This window comes from Vidua macroura, chromosome 21 (genome assembly GCF_024509145.1).
Source record: "Vidua macroura isolate BioBank_ID:100142 chromosome 21, ASM2450914v1, whole genome shotgun sequence".
Taxonomy (NCBI): Eukaryota; Metazoa; Chordata; class Aves; order Passeriformes; family Viduidae; genus Vidua; species Vidua macroura.
In genome coordinates this window covers 1,436,046-1,461,461 of record NC_071591.1, presented here as the reverse complement: position 1 = coordinate 1,461,461, position 25,416 = coordinate 1,436,046, and the positions used below count along the sequence as shown (strand labels likewise).

General features: G+C 44.3%; 1 protein-coding gene across 5 annotated transcripts in view; it reads right to left on the bottom strand.

The window, feature by feature from the left end:
- Positions 1 to 25,416, bottom strand: part of DENND1A (DENN domain containing 1A) — a 153,399-nt gene that overhangs the window by 80,994 nt on the left and 46,989 nt on the right. For all 5 annotated transcript variants that reach the window (XM_053996069.1, XM_053996070.1, XM_053996071.1 and 2 more), the window contains exons 5-8: positions 23,465 to 23,584; positions 6,000 to 6,069; positions 5,407 to 5,487; positions 3,255 to 3,308 (exon numbers count right to left, since the gene is read on the bottom strand). In XM_053996069.1, coding sequence (XP_053852044.1) covers positions 3,255 to 3,308; positions 5,407 to 5,487; positions 6,000 to 6,069; positions 23,465 to 23,584 — 325 coding nt within the window. The remainder of the gene's footprint in view (positions 1 to 3,254; positions 3,309 to 5,406; positions 5,488 to 5,999; positions 6,070 to 23,464; positions 23,585 to 25,416) is intronic.

Here is a 25,416-nt window from a genome sequence, read left to right as displayed (position 1 = left end):
GCTGCCTGATAAAGTACCAAAAACCCACATCCCAAAACTAAAAGCAGCTCTCAGAGGACAAGTCTAATACAGTAAATTCAGTTGTGAGCTCAGCCTGTGCTAAAACAATTCTGACTATTGGGAACACGTCTGGTCATTTCACACACACAGACCCAGCAGTCTGAACTGAACCCCTCACTTGGACATTCCTGGGTGGGAGACAGGAGCACTTCCCTGGGGAGGCTGAGGAAGGAGGAAGGGAATTCTCTCTCTGAGCACTTCACTTCTTAAAACAGAGAAATTAAAGAAAAGGGGAGAGGTGGAGGAAAAGGTAATACCCAAAAATGCTGAATTAGGGAATTTGTTTCCAAATAGCTTCTTACAGACATGAAAGGGTTGCTATAGGATAAAGACAGCCTTATACAAAAAGCACATGTGAGAGAAAAATTAGATTAGTCATGAATTCAAGTGCAATCTTAATCATCCTTAAATAAAAAAGTGCAGAAAAGCAAAAAGCAAATATGATTTAGAAACTTAAAGAAGCTCAACAAAGCCTATTAGCACTTTTGACAGATCCAAGATACTTGGCCTGAGAAGTCTGCCAAGATGCTTCATACTGTGCAAAAATATGTTCCCCAGCTTGCCATCCAAACACAAAGAGCTGAAGGAAAATTAAGCATTGTATTTGGGAGACTTTGGTACCAGTATGTAGAGGGATAAAAACTGAGCTCATTATGGTTGGCTTCAAACATGTAAAATAAAACAATCATTCAGGTCTTTGTTACAGCAGAGCTGGAACCACAGACAGGTACAGTCAAAGGAGAAAAAAAAAAGCCAACACATTTTGCCAAAAACCTATTAAACTATCATGTACTTTTTCTGTATTTCTCATCCCATCTGTGCTGATTAACATGATATTTTTGTCTAAACATAAGCTGTCTTCTCTACGGCTCTTCTTCCCCCTCTCACCCACCCTTCCACCACGCCAAAACAGCGCGTGACGACACAATTCCTGCTAATAGTGGGAATTGAAAGAATTTTTAAGGAGCCCTGAACTCCCTTTGATGCCACCCAACTCAGGGGCACAGCAAAAGCAGCACACAATCCCTGCATCCAGCCCGAGGACGCAGCCCTGCTCCACACAGATCTGTTTGTGAGGCAACAGCCTCCACTGCGAGAGGAAAATAGACGTGGGGACTTGATTTGCAATTGTTCCTTCATCAAGTTTATTGTGATGACATGACACACAAATGTACCTTCAGATGGAAAGATTTATAAGGTTTCAGTCTTGTCTGCTCTCTGAGATTTGCCAAGGACACCTGGGAACCATGTGGGCTGCATGGAAATGTATTGGTACTGAGGAGATTCACGTGTTCCCTCGAAGTTGTATTTATAAGAAAGCTGTCAGCTCTGAAGCTGAAATTGGGACTTACACATGTATTTTGAAAGACATGTCTCGTAAGTGACAAAACCATGAATGAGTTAAATAAATACAAATGAAAGCGTTCCAGTTTGCAGGGTAATTGTTATGTATTTTGCTTCCTAGGATTTAAACCTTTCTTGGGGCAGTAAAAAGGGGGATTTTCAGAACAGGTATCCCCACTGCTCTCAAAATTCACCAAGAGCACTACAAAACTCCCTCACACTCCTTTGAAAGTTCATTCCCAGATCAATCATCCATCTGATCATTTGCTATCTAATATCAATAAACACACACTGACTACACTGACTTTTGAGATTAAAAATCACTTCTCTTCCACCATCATCTGAAGAGGAAGATGGCCTGAGTGATACAAAAATACACAGGACATCATCCCCAAGAAAATGCCATCATTTCAGCCTGTTAACTCACCTGCTACTTCTGAAACACAACAGCTAGTACCAGGAATTTCAGTCTTGCACTGTATTTCCTGCAACCAACCCCATTTATTTCTGAAGTCACTCTGCATTTTCATATCCATCACACAACTCACATCTCCTGCAGCAGGGAATGAGTTGCTGTTACAGAAAAGTGCCCGTGCTAAATGGCTCTGTGACTCATTAAAAACACATTGATCTGACACAAAGTCAGGCAATTCCAACAGGTCTGTTAACATTCCAAACAGAGCTCTCTGCAGCTCTCCGCTCATCATCACATCCAACTCCCAAGTTTGGCACCACTAAAACTTTTGCTAATATGTGTTTTACATGCAATTCCTGGTAAGATATGTGGAATTTTTAATAAACCAGATCAATTGATTAAAATACAGTAGACTTATGCCCATTTAATCTCCTTGTATTATTCCCTAATATGCTCCACTTCCACAGGAAAGTTGCTTTAACAGGTAGATAAAAACCTCCTAAGAAATTACACAACCCTGGGATAGTGGAAGGTGTCACTGCCCATGGCAGGGGGTGGCACTGGATGGGCTTTAAGGTCCCTTCCAACCAAATCATTCTGGGATTTTATGATTCTGTGAATTAGGACAAGATTTGATGGCTGGTTTAGACTCAGGAATTGATTCCTGAATTACACTCAGCTTATCATATTTGCACAAAAATAAAGCACCTCAGAAGAAAGAGCATATCTATTAAATTTCCTGTCAGAATATGTGTCAGTATGAAGAGTCTGCAACACAGAAAAATCAGCAACAGTGTTTTGAAAGGCAAACAAAAAGCCCCGAATGCTATCTGCTATACAAATCACCCACAAATGAGATGGAAAGTCTTGATGATTCCTTTTTCCTTTCATGCCATCAACTGAAGAATATGATGCTGAGACCAACCGTAAAATGCTCGGGAAAGAAAACTGAGATGTCAGGCACAGGAGTTTGGCTGAGACAGAGCAGGAGCACATTAAAGAGTATTTAAGAGAAGCAAATGCCAGCATTGTCTCCCCACAGACTTATCATCTGGAAAGCTGAGCCAGGCTGGAACACACACGACTGTGTGAGGCTTAAAAAGTCTCCCAAAAAGTGGCTCTGAAGAGCCCAGGTGTGCTTGGCATTCTCAGGAGCCATCTAGCAAGGAGAGCATTTCCCCTGCTCTCTCAGGTCATTCTTCCAGGGGTGGAAGTGAAGAGTTAGCAGAGCTGCTGTCTTACCCACATCAATCTGCCCATCAGTACCTTGTCCTTCACACAGTTCAGCTTTTAATCACACATGCAGACTGTCTGCTCCTGAATGCTCAGTATTTTACAGAATAAAACCTATCCCAAACAGAGCAATATTTGTCATCTATATAGCTGCTGACATTAAATGGAAACAATGAAGTGTAGGGTCCTCCCAAATACTCACATTTTCAGGTATACTGGGAAGCTCTCTGGTGTCAGGCACAGTAAAGTAAGAGTGCTACAAAAAGAGCAAATATTTATTACTTCGATAATGTTGAAAGCAGTCGAAATGTATTGCTTGGTATTGGTATCAGCAGTAACAGCAGCTGCTCAGCTAAGTAGAAATGGCAGAACATTAGTTACCAACTACCAGCCTGAGTTCTCTGTCCTGGATTCCACAGGCTGGGTTCCCAGACCACAGGGGCAGTAGGACATGCAGTAAGGTAGAAAGTATCAAATGCTCCTGGAATATTCCATGTTTTTGTTCTTCAGAGCTGCTGCCACAGACAGACTCACAGTGGCTGTGACAGATGCCAAGGAAACTCCAAGGCAGGCTGTAATTCAAGCTATCTTTCCCCAGCCCACGGCAGGATGGACTTCAGGAAGCAGCAGCAGGCAGGGTCTTCTCTGACTCACAGCACCAGAGAGTTCATTCCAGCCAAGGGGGAAGCTGTGCAAATGTACTGGGAAGTGCTTCCTAAGGTTCAACGCCTGCTTACCTGAGAAATACTGAAAAGTTCTAGGTCTCTTTTATACACCCTAAAAGCACATGTTGAAAGACCATATTGCTCTCATATTTTCATGATCCATTATATTGTTCAAATATTTTTAATTGTCTGCATTCCAGGAGCCCAGATTCACTGCAGCTCCCAATCTCACCACGGATGACTTGCATGATCCTTGGTCAGGGCTTTGGAAGGGAGAGAATGGGACTTGTATACAATTCATATAATTTTTAAGATTTTCACAATTTGTCTTAGGGCTACTTATTAATTACTGGCTGAAGCCTTAAAGGCTGTTCCATCCTTGGCATAGCTCCACAATTGGCACAATTCTCTTGCACACAAATCTCAGCCATCTCAGTGCTTCCTGATCAGGCTGTAACCTGAAATAGCAGGCGGGGACCACAGCTCCACTGAATGGAGACACTAAATGAGAAACACAAGTTTTGCTTTCTGATGCTTCACTGGTTTGGTTTGGTTTGGTTTCCAAGATGCAATGCCAAGGCAGAGGAACAGCACTCAGAGCTGTATCACACACAGGAACCTTGCTCCGACCCCGCAATGGGCTCAGAAACAGCCAAAATAAAATCAGAAAGACACGGTCCCTGGGCTGCTTTTTGCTATCCTTTCTTGCTCCATTGCCCATGAAATGTCTGAGACAAGGGGAGACAGGCAGCATTCCTTGGAACCACTGGTATGAAAAAACTGGAATATCCCCACTGCCCCCGGCCTTGGGAGACAGCTCATCCCCAAACAGAAATGCTGCTCCTCAGGAGGGATCTTCGAGGGGCTGGGGATGTGCCCAGGGCCAGCTGGGACCAGCAGGGCCACACAGCTGCTCCCTGGGCACTGCCAGCCTTGGGGGGAGCAAGGGGCATGAGCTGCTTCCTGCCAGAAAGTGCTTTAAGAGCAGTAAAGGGAATGCAAGGGAGACTTCCCATGAGGGCCCACATGAACTCTCAGCTGGCAGCAGCAGCAAGGAGCATCTGCAGTGCTCACCACAGCCTGGAGCACAAGGCTGTGCTGCTAAAATGAAGACAAAATCCCCAAAAGATTAAATTCAAAATACAATCCTATCAATAAAATCCCACATCTATACTGTCAGTGTGCTTTGCTTAATTTTCTCACAAAATATAAAAATGAAATAAATTATTTTTTGTGTGAGGTTTTTTGAGGCAGGGGGAAGGAAGAGGAGAAGGACCAGAAAATGTGATGAGCACTTAATGCTCCCAAGGCTGCTGTGACAGGTAAGTGCCTGTTTGCTTCCCAGCCTGCTCCCCCTTCCAACTCCCAGGGCCAGGAGCTGTGCAGAAGTGTGGGCAATAAATGTCCTCTTGGTGCTCCTGACCTCCTGCAGGTCACCGAGGATATGGTGAGACATTCCCAGGGGAATACACACAGCCTTCCTCCAATCAGCTGCATTTCAAAGACATCCGAGGTTAGGGAGAGGGAAGGAGAGGGCCCCAGTTGTGAAAAGGGAATTTCACAGCTCCTCACAGGAAAACAACACCTGTGTACAAGCTCCAGGAGAGAGGATTGCTTTTGACAATCCTCTCCTAGGACATGGAATGAATATTTAACACCTTAGTTTACATCTCCCACCCCCACACTTACCACTCCAAGATGAACAGAGGTTCCGGGCTCAGGGATGGTGAGTTTATGAAATGTTTCTAGGAGCTCACTCCTCTGACTATCCTGAAATGAGAATAAACCAGGAATATTGAGCAAATGCTGCTGTCACCAGGGAAACTCCGAGGCAGAAGGGCAGGGTAGGCCAGAGGGGTGGGTAAACATTTTGCATTTGTAAGATCAGTTCTACTTTTACTGCCCATGACAAACTTGGATCAGACACCTGGCAGAGACTGATGGGACTCTGCAATATGGGAACTGCAGAATTACAGGAACTGTGCTGAGCACAGCTCAGGGAGTCAGGAAAGCCAGCATGGGTGACTGCAGGGACTTGGGTCAGATCCACAGCCACACTCTTGCTCTTTATCTTTTTCAAAAAGAAAATTAAATGTGTATTTATTTTTCAGAGGCACTTGCCAAGCTGAATATGATCTTCTGTATCACTGCATCATACAGATTAATAATTCACACGGTCATCTCTGATAGAAGCACTTCTTCAAACAGCTTCTTTCATCCTCTCACCCTCATTCATTTGATATTGGGATAGGAAAAGGAGGGTCAGTATTTTAGAATAATACCTGTCCTTTTGCTGAATAATCTGCCAAGACATTGAGCAGTTTATAAAAGACTTCAAACCACGGGAGGTAACTGGAAAAAAAAAAAGAAAAAAAGAAAAAAAAAAAAGAAAATACAGTTATTTTGGTTTGACTCCTAATACAAGTGGACTTTTAAAATTGAATAATCAGTATCTCAGTTTTTAATTGTTTTAAAATCTCATTCCATCACTGTATCTAGCCAGGCCCTTGCTTCAGTCAAACAGCAACTTCACCTTCGGTACATGCACACAACTTCCAAAAGAGAGGAAGAAACAAAATTAAAAGGGAAACATGCAGAAAAATCACATCTTTTTCATTTACTTTACATCTCCATTCCACAGAGTAAGACAGTGAGTATGTTCCTTTCCCCTGCAGCTTTGGTGGGATTCTGTGCCCTGTTCTCATGGCACAGCTCTGTATTTCAGTGCCTTTCCCAACACCAGTGAGGAATTTCCCTCGGCTGCGGCGAATGCAAAGCCAGCCAGAGATGCACTCCCTGACGCTCTTTAATCACAGCTGCTTTCTGAAGCAAATGGATTCTATTTTGATATAGTTAGACAGCATTTAAAGTTTTTATAAAATATGACTACATCCTGACAGCTGTAAGGAATGGAGTGCCCTGTGGTCCCTGGCTGTGCAGCCCTGGTGATAAATGAGGTGAGAAGCTCTCTATGAGACAGACAAAGTGACTGGCACTCCATCATTAGCGTTTGTTTGAAGCCTGCAAATGCTACTGTAAAATGTAAGTAGCTTATCAAAATATACTGATAAGCAACTTAACTTTTCATGTTATATGACAGTATTATCGTTTAAATTAATACGCTCCAAACATCTTTACAAAGTGTGTATTCGAATAGAGCAGAAAGACAGACAATTACCACTTTAAACAGCATTTAAGTTTGACATTATATTGTAAACAATCCAGAAGGATTAGGTAGAAGATAAGTTTCTTTCTTTCTGTTTAGTTAAATAAACTTCTGCAGAGTTAAAAGCCATTACAAGAGTAACAAGAAATCCTCTCCAAACATATCTGCTAAGTAGAGATTAAGAACCTGGTAAACAAATCCGTGCAAGGCATCTATCAAAAGAGTTTGAGAAGACAGAAAAGCAGGAAGGCAGAAAGCTCCCTGGCAGTGGGAAACCAAAGCTGCTTCCACAGAGGCACCATTAAAAGTTCTACCTAATCGCTCAGGGACTTGGCCCGAAAAATACATTTACTGAGTTAAAATGAGAGTCCTTAAAACCATTACTGTGCTTCTAATGTCTGTGTATCATGTCTTGTGAAAGAGGAAAACAAAAGCAGGTTCCCCCAGGCCTCCACCTCCTCAGGGCCCAGGGGAGCTGGAGCAGGGAGCCGAGGGGACAACGCTGAGCCCCCAAACCAGGGGCAGGTCCTGGGTGTCCTTCAGAGCTGTCCTGCCTGGGCCTCCCTGCAGCTCCCAGGGGGCTCCTGCACACACCCAACATGACACAGCTGCAGGCTCCAGCCATAAGAATACTCCATCCCAAAACAACTTTAAATCTTTTACTGGGCACCTAGGAAAGAGCCTCTGTGATTCCAATAAAAGCAGCCCAGATATGTCTCATATTCACACAGTGTCAAACCCCCACCACAGAAGCAGACACAGCCTCATTTCTGCTACCCTTGTGACTGCCTGGCTTTCCCTTCTCTCCCCCAGTATCCTCTGATGAACCTACTGTCCTTTTTTTAATGTTCACTCCTCCTTGTTTTCCAAATGATGGGTTAGCATCTCATCATAACTGCTTCTTTTTCTATTTTGAGAATAATGTCCCATTTTGAGGACAGTGTCAGTTTGGAATCTGAGGGAATGAGCTGGTATTTGAAGCAGAACTCATCCCTCCACAACACATGGGCATCTGTGTGGCTCTTGCTCAAGAGAGGGGCCAGGAAAACAAAGACAAACCCACCACAAGATTGTGCAAATTATGCAGACAATCTCACTTCAGTTTTCACCCCCCTCCATTGTCACAGCACAATTCAGGATCTCTCTCATCCCAAAATTTCTGGATACATTAGAAACTTATCCTGCCATCTTCAACACTCTTACTTCATCACTTAATCTATGTGTCAACTACTCAAGAATAAAAATTCTGCTTTAGTAGACCAAACTGTGATCAGATAAAGTTGAAAAAAATCTAAAAAATCCCCCAAGAAATACAGTTATCTGAATTTGTTTCTAGATGTCTGCCAAAATGAAAAAGGAAAATAATGTGGATTTTTTTTTCTTAAAGAAAGCAAATCCTCATGGCAGCCTTTAAACATCCTCCAAAGAAACACAGGCAGAGTTTATAACCCAAAATTCTCTGTACCGCGTGGACCTTAAGTAGCACAACTGGTAGCACTACTGAAGATTTATGGCTTATGACTTGCTCATATTTAATTTGTAACCAAACACTTCCCCTTCCTCTTAGCTACCTCAGAAGTTTTGATTAACTCTTGTTTTCCCAGGTCAGAGGTTAAGCAAAGGAAGGGAACACTCTGCAGTGAGATTGCCCAGAGCTGGGAGCAGCCCCTCCCACAGCATCAAACCCGCCAGGACAGCCCAGCCCCAGCAGGGCTGCACTTCAAAGCCTCAAAGAGCAGGGACCACATCGGGGTGAAGACTGAACAAAAATAAAGGGGCAATCTGAAATTTCAGTTCTTTCTTAGCTTTGTGCTTACTCTTAGAAAGGTAAATCTCCAGTGAAGTCAACTTAGAAAAGGAGAGACTTTCTGGTGTCAATTGTAGCAGGCAACCAGGAAGGAGGATGGATAGCAGGATACCCAACCTGTGAATGCTGAGCTCACCAAACCCAACTTCCAGGGAGCACTCCAGGGTTTGGGAACCTTGTCAGCAAAACCACTCCATGTTCCAGTGCAGCAGCAGCAAACTCTAGTGGTAAGGGGGGCCTTTTCAAATGATTTATGAAGATTTGCCAATTACCATAGCAACTGTTTATAAAACTAATGTTTAACATTGCCAGCTCCATCATTCCATTTACTGGTGTGCTGACACCATGAAAAAGCAAAGCCAACACTTGTGGAAGGGTACCTGTGGCACCTTTGGTTTCCTCTGGACCTGTGAAGTCCTGCCTTGGTTCACAAGTCCTGGAGCAGCAGAGCAGCTGTGTACAGGCTGAGCTGCACTCAGGCACAACTCTCATTTGAAATTAATGTGACTCAGTAACTAGTCTGACATCAGCACATATCTGCAGCATCCCCTCCTAGACTGAGTTGCAAGCACACATAACTTTTACTCCTTCCATTCACACAGATCAGAAGTGGAATTTTTAACACGTATTTATTTATAACACATACTATATATATTTTGATAACAGCATAACCAACTGCCATCTCCCTTGCAAAACAGAACAGTCATTTCCATTTTGCAGATGGGCACACTTCTCTGTGGTGACAGGCTTACAAAATCTGTCTGTATTAGCCAGGATTGGTTTCATGGAGTTCCCAAATCTTGACCTTTTTGCTCAGCACAATAATCTACAGTGACCTAGAACACAGAATACAATCATGATCTCAGTTATTACATGAACTGCAGACACATCATCACTAACTTCAGTGACAAAAGTGTAGGGAAGAGGAAACTCAGGCCAAATGCATCTTCTGCCAGCACTACTCTTGCATGTGCCACTGAAACACCCAGTGCCTCAGTTCATGGACTCTGAGGAACAGATAATAACAAATAATAACTCCCTGCCTTGTGCTGTGGCAGTGATGTCACCATGGAGCCCAGCAGGGCGACACTCTGCAACAGGAGTGACCTGTGCCACATGGGCAGCTGCTCCCCTCCCTGTGTCCCCTCCACACCACCACTGGAACCAACTGCAAAACTCCAGCACAGTTAGGAGAGAGCTGAAAATCCCAAGGAAGATTCAGCAGATTGACAAAAGAGACTGAATAATAATAATAATAATAATAATAATAATAATAATAATAATAATAATAATAATAATAATAATGCCATTTTTCATTTCAATATATTAACCCAGTGAAGGTTCCTGGTAAAGCAGAACACATTTTCTGACTCACAGTGCCCGTCAATTCCTGCAGGATAAATGACAGATCCTCAGCAGGAACTGAGAAGGATCTTTGTGGATAATCCCAACACTGTGTTTGAAAAAATGCAAGGATGGAAAACATATCAAAAATTACTCCAGTCTCTGGTGACTTGTAATCTTAGGACTTCTTGCATTTGAAGATAAAACTCTGCAATTTAAACTTAAACCAAATATTGTTTCTTTCCATCCTCCTGTACCTGGCAACTAATGATTCTTCCCCCAGCCAGCATTATTCCTAATCATGGAATCACATTCTATTTTAGGTTAGTAATGGTTTTAACGATGAACTAAGTTATGTTTGCTAAGCCACAATGGTCTTCAGGGCTTCTATGCAAACATGATTTTAAATAGCAAAAACACATTATCAAAACCCCTTTTCCTTCCCTGAATTAAAAGTTTTAATTTCCCTTTTTAATTCTTTCTCAATTCCACCTTAATTTTTTTAGAGTTAAGATGAAGTAAAATGACATTAAACTACAGATTTTTAAAACTAATCCCTTTTCTCTGCTCAAGAGAGGGATGACTCTCCACATGCTATTATTCTCCTTGCAGGAATACAATATTAAATTCTTTTCCCCACCTTCTGTTCCTTCCGTCACCCAGTGTTTCCAGCATCTTTACAAAATGCATTTGAAAGAACCAAGGCATCTCTAGGCTCATTTGGGAATTTCTGTAGGCTAAATTCTCAGTTCAGCTGTTTCTGTGTTCCAGTGTCTTCCCTACACCTCATGGACCTCAGTGCCTCGTTATTCTCTGCTCTAGACTCAGTCTATTGACACCTTCTCACACTTAGGAGCTTAAGCACAGACACCCCAAATCTCCATAGCAACCCCTGTGCATGTGGATGAGATGCAGCCTTGCCTTCCACGGGAGCAGCCAACAGCCTCCTTTGAACATCAGCTTTTAATTTCTTGCTTTATTTCAGGTTTGCCCGTGAGTCAGACCTGCCCCACTGTAAGTGCCCCTGCCAGTGCACAAAGCCAGCTGCACCCTTGCCTCTCCTTGCTCCCACAGGATGTCTTTTCTTCCTGCATTTCCCCCAGTTTTGTTACAAACTTCCCTTTGATTATTACCCATGAGTGATTATTCCATGATTCAGTTTAAAGTTATGCAGCTTAAGCATGACTCACGTACATATTTTAGAAGTACTAAAACCTCACAGAACTGGATCTCATCTTATGGAGCATCTTAATAAATAATTGTCAACAGCAAGTGCTGACTTGCCATTGTGTATTGACAATAAAAGTCAATTAAAACATTCCCTTTCCTGTTTTTCTGCACAGTGTGACCATGTCTGAGCAGTTCCAGCAAGTCTCCCTGGCACAAAGACTCCCGAGCTCCCCAAATGCCAGCGCTGAGCCCAGCCCTTCCCAAGGAGCTCCCGTGGCCCTGGAGCTGCAGCTCAAAAAGGAGCTCAAGGCAGCTGAATGCCCCCAGAACAACACGAGCCAGAAAACTGCAACAAAGATTTATGATTTAACAATTTTACATTTTAGTCAAGCTCAGAAGTGCCAGGGCAGCTCGAGATGCCCATTTGGAGAGGCTTCTGTTCGTGCACTGCCATCTAATTGGGACGTGGCAACAGGAGCTGCAGGCTGAGTGGGACAAAGCTGTCACCATTCCCTGGGCTCTTTGTGGTCACTCAAACACTGGGGGGACAGAGTCCAGTGCAGCTGCACTGTGGAACTGCTGTAAATAGAAGGAATTCAGAGGAGTTCAGCATGAACGTGTAGCACCATGCAGCACCCACGGCCACCTCCTGGCCTCTCGCAGAGCAAGGGACAAAACAGCTTCATTTTACAGTACAAAAAATAAACAGTTTTTGCATTAAAAACATGCCATGAGCTTTCATTGGAGAACATGTAATCTGAAACCAATGGGTTTTAGGAGCCTGGAGCACTACAGTGAATCCCACACCTTCTGGCTCCCAGGGCCAGGACCACCAACCCCGCTCCGTACAATGGACTGGATGTTCACAAACACAGCATGGCTTAGAAGGGGCAAAATTTGAAGTACATTCTCAATATTCAAGCTTTCTCCTTGTGAATTACTATTCACTCTAAAATTTTAGAAATCTTATTGAATTATATGATAGACTATTTTGTGTTCAAGTTATTTCAGAAGTATCTTTGTGGCTTGGTCTGTTGTTGGGGCTGTCTGTTTTCCCTCAGGTAGATCACTCACAATCATAAAGTGCCTCATTTCTTTTCAGAAAAGAAACCTGTAGACCTTTGGAGTTTTTTAGTTTAAGACCAACAGAGAAACTTCAAGCATGTTTGAGGGCAAAGGACTGAAGGAGTGAGAGGAAATAAAGGTACATAAGAAAAACAAGAAAAACACTTGTTTGTATTTACACACTGACAATTATGTTTGTATGCTTTTCTTAAACCCAAGGGCAAAGGATATCCCAGAAAGCCCACTGGGTGAGAAGATGGGCATGCTGAAGGCCTTGGCACTTTATAATGAGATATATGAAATGCAACAAGATATCCTCGGAGTAAAAAAGTCAACACTTACTTTCCCTTGTTCCCTTCAACACCCACAGAAACACACTGACCAGTGGCTTTACTCAGCCAGGGTAAAATGCTCTAAATAACAAATATGAAGAGGATAGAGAACAGCCTTAAACTGAGAAGAGCTACAGATTATACTGGCTCTAAGTTATCTGGACTTAAAAACATTGGTTATGAAGGAGTTAGAGCAGTTTGGTACACGAAGCTTGATTTTAAAAAGCAGGATGCACTAGACAGCATGAGAGCCTCAAGATCCCCACCAAAGTGACAATACAGAGAGAGGATTCCAAAGGCTTAGCTTGTCAAGGAATCTCTCTTCTCAAACCACGTTTAAAAGCACACATGAAAGTGCTGGAAGAGAGAATTCTAGATGTGGCAGACAATCAGAGATCCCACTAGGTTTGAGACATCTGGCATCAGTTGAAATCCATCACATTTCATTTGGGGATCAAAGCCTGCTGTTAAGTCTATCACAGGTTGAAATAGTAGATCCTGAACAGCCTTTTCATCCCAATGCAAATTAACCCTTTTTCCTTGACCAGAGAAACAGCTCCTTTTCATTACTGACTCCAATCATATGTGCTTGTCAAGCTATGCCCTCTAGTACTAAGTTTCAGCTGAAATTTCAGTAGCATTATGAACTTTTTATTATAAATCAAAAGCGCTCCCTCCCAGTCACCAAGCCCCGTGCTCTGGCACGTGCTGCAGTGAGCTCCAAAGCCACTCTGGGACAGAGTTTGTGGCACCATCTGTAACACAGATAAATTCCTGAAGGGAAGAAAAATGTTGCATATAGGTAACGCCTTATAAAATAAGGGCCTTGTTACCCTTGTAAAACCACGGCTCAGGCCTGCTACTTCAGCTAGGTAGAAGAGCACTATGGGAAAGTGACTCAGCTGAATTAGAGGCAGAAAAACAAGTTCTATAACCATTACGTGTTCATACAGTGGTGTATGGTGGTTGTTTGAATTACGTTTGTTATGATTTAAAACTATGCAATTGATAAAGGCCTAACTGCTTAAAAAGGCCTGGTTTTTGCACCTGACTGGGGACTCTGCGTCATTTTGCCTCATATAGAAAAATTTTACACTCCAAGTGTTCAAGAGCCCCACTGCACAGCAGCCAGCTGTGCTCGGCTGCTAAAGGGATTTGCCACATATTGAAAGTCCAAGCTGAGCATCAGGTGTGTACTTGTGATACCTGAGTGTGAGTTCTGAGACACGGCGGTGAGTCCTTGCATTTTGGGAAATGAGCTCCAGAGGACATGGGGCAGGGAATGAGGGTATTTCAGTAACAGAGGAGAAATCAATCACATGTACCTCTCTTCTGCATTCCCCAAACCACTTGTGCTCCCCTACTGGCAAGAAACAAAGTTAAGTGAAGCAAGAGGTTTTACAGTTCCCTTCACAGGGAGGGAGCTTCATCATAGGGAAGAAATATTCACATGCTCAGAGGGAGTACACACAGCTCCTAATAATAAGCAAAGTTGGTAGGAAGTCATAAAAGTTAAACCACAAGCAGAGCTGAAAGAGCCAAGTGAAAAATTCATGATTATGTCAGCGCTGTGGTACTTGCAACTGATAATTTGAGAATGCAAGGAACTGGGCTAGGCATGTAAAAATCACCTTACTTACAGCAAACAAGCACTTGCAGAGCAAGATGTCAATAGGAAGGCTACAGAGATCAAGTCAGAGTCTGATATTTGAGTGCAGATTGTTTATGACCACCCTGTACGATGGTTTAGATTCACAGCAAACATTCAGATGTAAAAATAAGCACATAAAATAATAGTACTTGATCTTCACCTGCAAAAATACCACTGATGAACCTATCCACAGAATTCCTGAAAATGTATGACACATTAATTAACAGAAAAGTCTTTCTGGCCTGTTTCCTGGCCAGCAAGCCCAATTTTTATTTATGAGACTTCTTGTCTAACCATCAGCTTAAGCAAATTATTAAACCAGGAAACTGCCCACAATAATTTTATTCTCTGAATATTCAAACACTAATAAATTCTAAAACACGCTGAGGACCATTAGTGCAGGTAATGCTCAGTGTGGAGGAAGATCTGTCCCTTACCAAGCATGTTCATAAACAGCCGGGGTTACAAATGAGGGGTTTTATTTGGGCTCCCTGCACAGCCCAGGGAACTCTGCCTCTAGGAAGCCACACAAAGCCTCTCTCCCATGATTACAGTGCCTGGATCAGGGTTCCTGTTGGAACAACATGCACAAGTTACTCAAGCAGCTTTTCTGGCAGTTCCACCTCTCGATCAGCCCCAGCGTCTCCAATTACCTCTGCATAACCCGAGGGCTCTGCCACAGCTCCAGTTTTGAAGGAGGAAGTTGCCATGTAATCTCTTTGGGAATGTTGTACACATCTGTCAGCAGGGACAGGATGCTCTCGCTCCTGACAGATGCATTTGTAAGCCTTCAGACAGCATCCCAAAAGTGATCCATTTGTGGAAGAGAGGATCTATCCATCTTGTACTTTAACTGCTTCCTCCCTGCCTTTTTGATGCCAGGGAGGGGGTTTTCCCCAAGGTGATGCACTAATTCAGTTTGTATTAGCTCTAAGATGAAGTTTCCAAGCCAGTCAGCCAGGGCCAAAGGTAATAAAAAGTGACATGATTTAATTACTTCTGTTACAGTTGTTCAGCAACGAAAGAAGGCGCGACATGAAGGCCTAATTAATTACGTAAAATTGGTTTCTGGTCAGAAGGCAAGACCAGTGGAGTAGCTGGACTGAATGCAGTACTATCAGCTTTATCCAGTTCCACCAGTAGTGATACATTATTAACACTTGACATTTTTGTTGTGATCCTTCTCATTGATAGTTTACAAAAGTGTTTTGACTTGTGGTCAAGATTAAAGCTTCAGTAAAATCTGCAATAAACTTTCTATGACACAGCTTCACTATCCTTCACATTTACTGAAATCAGTTAAATTAGTATTCCCTGGATTGGCAATGTAGAGGGAAGAGGAGAAGCTTGCAGGACTGCTAGAATGTGCAAGTTCACAGATCTTCAAGGATACAGACTTTAAAGACACAGAGGACTAGAAGTGCTCATGATCACTGTAATGGAAGCAATAATTCTGCTTGTCCAGAACTGGGAGAGCTGACAAACAGCCCAGCTCTGGAAGCAGCTCCCTCTGGAAAGCATGGCTGCAGGTGGGAGCTCAGAACATCCCTGACAGTGTAAGGCCCTAAACCTGTTGCTGCATGTCCTGGAGCGTTTCCATACTCATGTTCTTGCCCTGCCTGCTCCAGGGTCCCTCTCTCCCGCTGGCTCAGGGCCCCACAGCAGGGTTTGGCCCTGGCAGTGTGTGCAGGGGAGCTGAGGCTGTGGGAGCTGCACCGCCGGCTCAGGACCAACAGGCAGCAAGGAAAAGCAAGAATGGAACACGCTCCCAGTTTAACTGGGTTGCACATTTCTGTGGGACAGAGCTGGAACTCGAGAGCTGCAAGGCTTCTCCTTTGCCCCTGCGGCGGCGCGGCGGCGGCGCCCATCGGTGCAGGTTCTAGAGCGAGATTTGGAAGCGTTCGCACAATTACGCTGCTCATAATTCAAACTCTGTTTTGTGTCTGTCGTTATAGGTCATTGTTGGCCAGATGGAAAATATTAAGGAAAAAGCATTGCAACTAAATCAATGGGCTGTAGAGTGCTGCCAAAAGGCCCCAGGCTAACTACAAGCAGATTTGCAGGCAGGCTCTGCTCCGGCACAAGGCGGGATCTGGCACATCCTCTGCCCTGCCTAACAGCAGGAGGGCACGGGGCCAGCTGAGAGCGGCTACTGTGCCAAACAGACTGTGCAGGGCTTGCTGCTTGAATGCTTCCACAGAAAGGCAGAATCCATGGGCTCCCTGTAAACAACTCCCTGTACTTCTGGCTGCTACTAACTCACAAGTGGGATAACTTCATCCCACTGCAACATTAATGCAAGTACGCAGCTCAGCCTCGGTACCAGAATCAACATGGAAATAAATAAGCACCGGTGCTAAAGGACAACACTTCAACTTTCAACTAAGAATAACGATGTGTATACACACATACATATGAAACACAAAATCAGCATCTTTACTCCAATGCCAAGCACTGTATGGGCTTTCTTTGCAACCAATGATTTACAAGCAGGGAGAGACTCAAGTTAGACTACTGAAAATTTGACTTTTAATATTTATTTCCAATATCAGTACTTCCCAGGACATACCATTTTTTTGTACAGCTCATGGCTGCACTTACCAATGAGCAGTCTGGTTTATCTAGAAGTTCGGCAGGAAAAAAACATCTTCCTAATATCACCCAAATAGCCCCTTACAAACTCAGCATCTGAGTGCAGCCAGCCATGCCTGCAGATAAAACTTCAAACTCACTAGATGGACATAAATAATTTCTGTTTCTAGTGGGCAGTAAGAGAAAAAAATGATAGAAACAGAGGGGAGCTTCTGGTTCAAACATCATCACCAGCTGATCACACAGAGCAAAGCTTCTGCAGCAAAGATGTCAAATCCCCTACTCCAGCCATAAGGCATTAATAGCTTATTTAAATTACCATGATCTTATTTAAAGATACTTGAGCAAGAGAAGATACTAGGCCTTACAGGCTTTCTGGAAGAAGTTTCTAGAGTCTACAAAATGGTTAATCGCAGAGATGAAAATGGAGGACAACAAATGAGCAGATGTAATACAAAATTCTATTCTTCTTTTCCTGGAACAGTAGTTTCAAACAGCTCATCTCTATCTTGTAAAACTTGTAAGGACAATAATGGAAAACCACAGGAAGTTTGGAAAAGCTATACGGAGACAGTGTATCAGGAAGAAGAAACACAAAGCAGATAGCTAAATTTAATTGATGTCAAGCTCCCTCTTCACTAGGTTCATCACTCTTCCATATATATTCTGACAAGCAACTGAAAATAAGAGCCAGTGTCTGTTTAAGCCAATCAACAGGGGTAAAAACCCTAAACTTTTGAGATGTAAACTGTTTTATAAACATGTCAAGTTAAGGCAGAATGCCTGCAGCACCCGGAGCCCCTCCGGCCCTGCACACGCCCTCGGGGCATTCGCACATTTTCTGAGCCACTTCAGCTCAATTTCCTGTCACCCAGCACACGAAGTTGCCCCGGTTTGCTACTCTTACAGCTTGGAAGAAACTCCAGTTTCTGTGAAAGAAGGTCAGGCTGCAGCTCCGAGTCCTGCCTGCCCTCTTCCCTTCTCTCTGTAAGGCCCATGCAAAGGAACTGAGGAATCTCTGCTCTCCAGCTCTCACTGACAGTCAGTGCAAGTGCTGAAGCCACTGATAAAAAAATAATAATGAAAAAAAAAAATCTATGGAGGCATCAGAGGCTCAAGAGCAACATTTTCATTAGGTACAATTCTGTTGCAGTTTTGAATCAGAGATCCAATTGCCCATGATTTATACATGTATTTTGTGGCCTTTGCCATGTCTAACAGAAGCAGTTTGCCATTTGCTTTCATCTCCCAAGCATTTTAAGTAGAACAGGGATTCCAGGGTCGATACACCTCAAGGACCAAACAGACTGTCCAAAAAGTGTTCCAAGCATTTCCAGCCATTACCAAACATCTTCTGCAAGGCTTCAAAGAATCATATAGATATGGAAAGCAAAACATTGATTTGGGCCAAATCAATGAAAAGGGAAAATTCTAGAAAACAACAGGACAATTACTATAAAACAAGCCTCACTACACTCCATCTCCTCCCCCAGAGTAGGCACTGGCAGGGCTGTGGGGCTGGGTTTTTTCCCTCCCCAGCAGGACTGTGAGCTGAGCCCTGTCCCCCAGCAGGGCCCGGGGCTGTGGGCAGGGCAGGGCAGCCCCTGGCACTGTCTGTCTGTCTGTCTGTCTCTCTGTCTGTCTGTCTGTCCCATGGCTCAGGGCCCTGCCAGCTCTGTCTGTCTGTCCCATGGCTCAGGGCCCTGCCAGCTCTGTCTGTCTGTCTGTCCCATGGCCAGCTCTGTCTGTCTGTCTGTCCCATGGCCAGCTCTGTCTGTCTGTCCCATGGCTCAGGGCCCTGCCAGCTCTGTCTGTCTGTCCCATGGCTCAGGGCCCTGCCAGTTCTGTCTGTCTGTCCCATGGCTCAGGGCCCTGCCAGTTCTGTCTGTCTGTCCCATGGCCAGTTCTGTCTGTCTGTCCCATGGCTCAGGGCCCTGCCAGTTCTGTCTGTCTGTCCCATGGCCAGCTCTGTCTGTCTGTCCCATGGCTCAGGGCCCTGCCAGTTCTGTCTGTCTGTCCCATGGCCAGCTCTGTCTGTCTGTCCCATGGCTCAGGGCCCTGCCAGTTCTGTCTGTCTGTCTGTCCCATGGCCAGCTCTGTCTGTCTGTCCCATGGCCAGCTCTGTCTGTCTGTCCCATGGCTCAGGGCCCTGCCAGTTCTGTCTGTCTGTCTGTCCCATGGCCAGCTCTGTCTGTCTGTCCCATGGCTCAGGGCCCTGCCAGTTGGCACACCCGGGCCAGGAAGCTGTCAGTTCCAATCAGGGCCCGGCCCTGCAGCCCTATTAAAGAAGTCTTGCTGGTTAAGGGGCGGCCACTGTTTCCAAAGCATGGGAAGAAAAAAAAAAAAAAAAAAGAAAGAAAGAAAGAAAAAAAAAAGGAAAAAAAGGGCTCTGCTTTCCTTAGATTTGAGCTGGCAACTTTCACTGACTGGAGTTTTCAAGGAGCTATGAATGAGCCTAACAAAGGAGTTCTGTGGCCAGTTTCTGGCTGAAATCCATGTCAACAGTTTTTAAGGTCACAGGTCACACTAACTAACATTTATTCCCAGCAGACCTCGCTCTAAACACAAGCTGTAAGTAGTACAAATTTGGAATTTTTCTGTAATCCCTTGAGATATTCCTGATCCTTCCACATGTTTCTGCTCAATTAAAAACAATTCTCACTTTGCACCACAAGAGAGGCCCCTGCTCAGAAATCTTATTCTGTCCTAAGAATAAATGGACAAAGACTGCAATCAAAGGGAAGGAAAGGGGGGAGGAGAGGAACTCACAACAAATCACACCAAAAACCTCAAATAACTCCATACAGAATCACATTCAGTTAGTTACATTTTCTGCCATCTGTCACAAACTATTATGGATTCATTTCTTTTTATCTTAGAAAAAGAGTGGTGCAGAGCTCAGCTATTTTGGCCGAGAGGGATTTCCACACAAATGTTTCTGCATTTCACTTCAAAAGAATGATTTCAGTTTGCGTACAAAACCTGAATAACCCAACAAAAACTTCAAATTCAGTCAAACTGAAATCACAGTTGCACATAAGACCTTTGCAAACCAGTAACTTTGCGCAGAAAGTTTGTGAACCAAAGCAAATTTACACAAACTTGGGTTTGCTTTTGTTTTCTTTTTAAATAAAAGACCAGAGCTCTTCACTAAATCCAGAACTATCTACACTGTTCTCCCTCAAAAGCCCATGTGAAATCTGATGTGAAATTAGAGTGAAACAATAAAAATTCAGCCTCTTAATGTATTGCTATTAGGATTTATCCCATTGCAGCTGAAATCTTGAAATCCTTAAATAAAATCTTAGAAAGAAAAGACATTCTGGTGTGAAATTCCCAAATTAGAACACAGAATTTGATGACTGGACATCAGCTCTTACTCTACCATAAAGAAAATTATTCAAAAGCACATTTTAAGGTTTGTACCATATCTCATTGAAAAAGGTAGTCTGGAATTCCAGTTTCCCTGGGAGATGTGCTTGTGTGCCAGGACAATTCACCTGGGCTCAGACCCCAAACCCTCTGGGGCGGGGTCTGTCCCTCACCTGGGCTCACCCCAAACCCAGCGGGGTCTGTGCCTCACCTGGGCTCACCCCAAACCCAGCGGGGTCTGTCCCTCACCTGGGCTCACCCCAAACCCTCTGGGGCGGGGTCTGTGCCTCACCTGAACTCACCCCAAACCCAGCGGGGTCTGTCCCTCACCTGAACTTACCCCAAACCCAGCGGGGTCTGTCCCTCACCTGAACTTACCCCAAACCCAGCGGGGTCTGTCCCTCACCTGAACTCACCCCAAACTCAGCGGGGTCTGTCCTTCACCTGGGATCACCCCAAACCCAGCGGGGTCTGTCCCTCACCTGGGCTCACCCCAAACCCAGCGGGGTCTGTGCCTCACCTGGGCTCACCCCAAACCCAGCGGGGTCTGTGCCTCACCTGGGCTCACCCCAAACCCAGCGGGGTCTGTGCCTCACCTGGGCTCACCCCAAACCCAGCGGGGTCTGTGCCTCACCTGGGCCGTACCTGCGCCCCCGCGCGCCCTCTGCTGGCGCCGCCGCCGCAGCGCAGCCGCCCCGGGTCACGCAGCCGGGCCCCGCGGCTTCACCCGAGCGACAAAAGCGGGGCAGGGAGGAGGAACCCGAAGACGAGAGGCAGGTTCGGCACTGAACAGAGCGGCTCTACATTGAAAACACCACAGAACACCCGGAAAAGCAGGTTTCACAGTTATCAGAGAGTTCAGCGATCCGTGGGAGCTACTACAGCAGGAAAAAGGCTGTGGTAACTACCTCAAAAGCAGGTTTCTAAGCAGTATTGGTCAAAACAGTCAAAGCAGTTCCCTGCCAAATGGAATTGCCTCTCTGCCGGCCACAGGATAACCCCACTGCTACTGAACTCCAAGAGGCGCCTCGCTGTGCTCTGCATCCACAGGGAAAAGCCTCTGGGTCACTTCAAAGCTCAAGTCCAGACCCTGACTTCTGGCCCTAGAGTACTTCGCTTCCAGAACATTGCAGAAATTTTTTCAAGCACTCTCTGAGTGAAAAGAATTCCTTTTTCTGCTGTTTCTCTTCAATAACTAATCTAAACATATGATGATTTTCCACCTCCAAACCATTTTACCACAGCCAGACCCATAAAATCCCTGCTAAGCCTGTGAATATCATCTCTAGTAATAAACACCATCGCTTAGCTCTTACACTGTTGCTGAGCATAGCAAGGAATACTTGAAGCTTGCTGCCATCCAATCTGTAATTTAAAAACAATTAAACCAACATTCTTTGCATCCCCATTTGCTTTTACTTTTCGTTCTCACATTTCTCAGCATGTTTTCCCCCACCCATTTACCATGCACCATCCTTTAGTACATAAAGGACACTGAGAAGATTCACATCAATAATGGGAGCTGCAGTCCTGGGAATAGAGGAAGTGATTTTATGTATTGTTGATTTACACTCCTTATTATCCTCTAAAACTTGCATGAACTTGTATTAATAATGAACTTTCTTTTTCTCATCAGTGCACAGAAGAAGCATCAGGAAGGAAGTGAAGAGTCCCAATTCATCCACTGTGGTTGTTTTTTTTTTTTTGTTATGAGTTGAAGCAAAAGGTATTTAACTACAACAGAACTCCTCCATTTCTTCTTGGCACTCACTCAACATAAGGGAGCTGACAGCAAAGAACTCTTATCCAGGAGGGATCAAGAAGGGACCCAGACTATTCCTCATTCAGATTTTCTTTTTAAAACTGTGCTTCTCTTTTAATTTGACATTGATCAGGCAAAGTTACCCTCTGTAAGCAGGCACTGCCCACACGAGACTGAAGGAATCAGCACCCAGCTGCAGAGGGGAGCAGCTCTGTGGGGAGAGCTGGGAAACACCTTCCTGCCTGCAGGATGCAGTCCCTGCTGGACTGCCAGAGCTAATAATAGCTGAAGTGTCTGCTACAGCACAGAGAGAATGGAAGAAGATACTGAGCAAACACCTGTCACTCTGCCTCCCACTCAATTAATTAGGAATTTGGGTAGAGCTCACAATTTCTCTGAATATTAAGCTCCCATTCCATGGCATTGCTGTGTGCAGCCCCCTGCAAGGAGAGGTGACCTTGTATTTTCAATGTCCCCCCTGGAATGCTTCAGAGGGGCACATCCAGAGACACCCAGGGTCCCACTCTCAGGTGCCCCACATGGCACAAAGAAAAGTTCCTCTGTCCTCACCCTGGTTGTGTCCCGTGCAAAGCCAGCCAGGGATGGCCCTGACAGATGTGTCCAGCTGCTCACAGTGTCCTCATTTGGGAGGCTTCAGCCCCAGCTGTGCTGTCACCTCCCTGGCTGTCCTGTCACCTCTGTGCTGGCTTTACCTGGGCTACTGTTCCTAAACTTCCAATTCCTCATAAACACACAAAAAGCAGAAAGTAGAAGACAGGCAATTCTTAAATGTGCTTAAAACGAGACAGACCATTTGCCACACGAAAATCTTCAATCCATGGAAGTTCTTAATGGAACTAAAATATTGGTAGACATCAAAATTGATTTTACTGGCATGATTTCCTGCAGCAAATATAAATAAAAATTCTGGACTGTATTCCAACATGGCTGTGGGAGGTTATCAAAAACTACTCTGATAGAGCCTCTTGGCCCATTTTCTGTGAAATGCATAGCTCAAACTTCCACTGACAGTCTTTATTATGCCAAACTTCACAAAACCCTCAACAGGACAGAGGAAAGCTCACACATATAAACTTTGGGGCTGTGGAGAGCATCAGTGACATCCTCTCAGTTACCAACAGATGTTTTGTTAATAAAACTTGCATGTACAAATGTCCACAAAATGTCTTAACAAGATCAGTTGTGACAGCTAAAGATAACAGCTGCCATCATGCTATGTCATATCAAATTACTGCAGAGACTTTTTTTCCACGTTGTTAACTCCAGAACGTTGACTACAAACAAATACAGTTATCTGCAGAGGAACTCCAAGTGCTAGGGATTTTGCACCACTTGTGCAGAAGAACAGTGACTTTGAGGACCAGATAGGGAAATAATTCTGACCAGCTGGAAATGGTAATTGCAGTGTAACTGCAAAGTCAAACACTGCTCCTGCAGTCAGCCAGGAGCCAAACCACAGACCTACCTTAAGATACAGAAGCAGCTCTTGGCCCCCGAAGATAAGCGACAGAAGCCAAACCTCTGCTTGCTGTCAATGTCTGTGAGCACAAACGTGAAGTTCTGCCCAACTTGGTTAATGGCATGGCTGGAAACAGAGCAAGAGAGAAAAATTACTGCTGAGCTAACTCTGTGTCAAGTATCACATCCAAGTCATTGAACCTATAACATTTCCTCTTTCAGCAGAGTTTTTTTTGAGAAATGAACTAAAAAGTATGCACCCTGCAGAACCTTAAATATGCTTGATGAGGGAGGAGTGGGGGGGTTGTGGTTTATTTTTCCCATTTTTTAAGTGTGGGAGGATACTCATAACGAGTTTATCTTTAAAAGAAAATGGTTCTGATTATCAACCAGCAACCAACCCCATGTTCTCTCATATAACCCAAATATTTCTAATTATAGGAACTTAAGACTTATTTCAGGTCACATTCTAGGGTTTTTTTAGGTTTTCTGAGAATTGAGAAATCTGACTTGCACTGACATGTAGCTTTACACTCCTACCAATTGGAAGGAATACCCTGGTAAATTCAAAGCCATTTAACTAACAGTCACAGGCCCTACAATATTCTCTTCTATGACGCCACATGCAAAAAACCAATTTTTGTGGGAGAGTACACACTCAGTGCCTAGAGGGAACATAGGAAAAATGACTTGCAGAAATAAAAGCTGGATCCAAATGGGAAAGATGGCACTGTCCAGCTTAGAAAGAAGAATCCTTCAGTGGATTCCAAACAGGGAAGGGAAAACATGCTACGATGAAGATGAACAAAAAGACAGATATTTAAAGCATTCCAATAGTCTGAGAATTAGCCAGTGTGAGTACTATCATCCTCCTGAAATCTAAATGTCAGCAGAGCAACTACTTCCATAAACCACACTGAGCTGCTGGGGATACCCAAAAATCCCTCACTGGTGGTGTGTTTTATCTGTAAAGCTTGGATGTAATGTTACTATGGTGATTTTAGTACAGTGTTTTAAAAGGGGATTATATGCTTAATTTTAACAAGGTTGAGAGCAGAGCGTGTGTGAGAAATAGCATTAGAACTGACAATTAAAATTATGGAACAGGGGGAAAAAACACGTTTCATTAGCAGCAGGGAGAAGCTTGTTTATTAAACAACTCAGACGAGCTGGTGAGTTCCTCCAGAGCAAACCTAGAGTCCTGCATTCGTGTGACCTGGAGAAACCAAACCTTGCTGACAGCTCCTGCTCAGGTTCGGTGCCAGTTTTTCACAGGAAGGATAAACTTCCCCACATAAAAAGTGTTCTTCCTAAGATTTTAGTGTCAACCCTTCAGATTCACAGCTCTGCTTTCAGATGGGCAGAAGGTCTACTTAGAGCCCCACAGGCTGGAAGCAGCATAAACCTCATCTCTAACAGGGCAGACAGAAGTTATGGCTGGAGGGAAGGGGAGAGAAGAGGAGTGATTTCCATAAAATCCCCCCAGCACCTACACCTGACTAACACAGTCCTGGCAGGGAGCAGCTCTGCACTCCTGCAGCTGCAGAAGAGCCTCTGCCTCATTCCACCCCCACAACAGCAGGAAACTCCTGGGCCATTGCCTGAAGGAATGGCCAACCAGTCCCTGGGGCTCTGACCAGTGCCACAACACATGAACAGAATCCGTGTAAAAAGAATGGAGTGTGTGTGCCACTGAGAGCCACAGCCTCCAGAGCCACCACTGCCTGTTTTTACACCCAGAAGAGAAGGAGCACAAGCATCTCCTTCAGCTGCCACAGCCTTAGCCTGAGGTGTGCTCTGCCCCCTGCAGTGGGGGAATTCCATTCTCCACCTGAAATTATTAAGTGTGTTCTGGGTGACAGTGTCTCCTTTTCGTTCAAACTGGCTGGCTTTCAGTGACAGTCTGTGATATTCAGACAAACAAGTGGATCCAGAAATGGGAATCACTTTTCATTATGT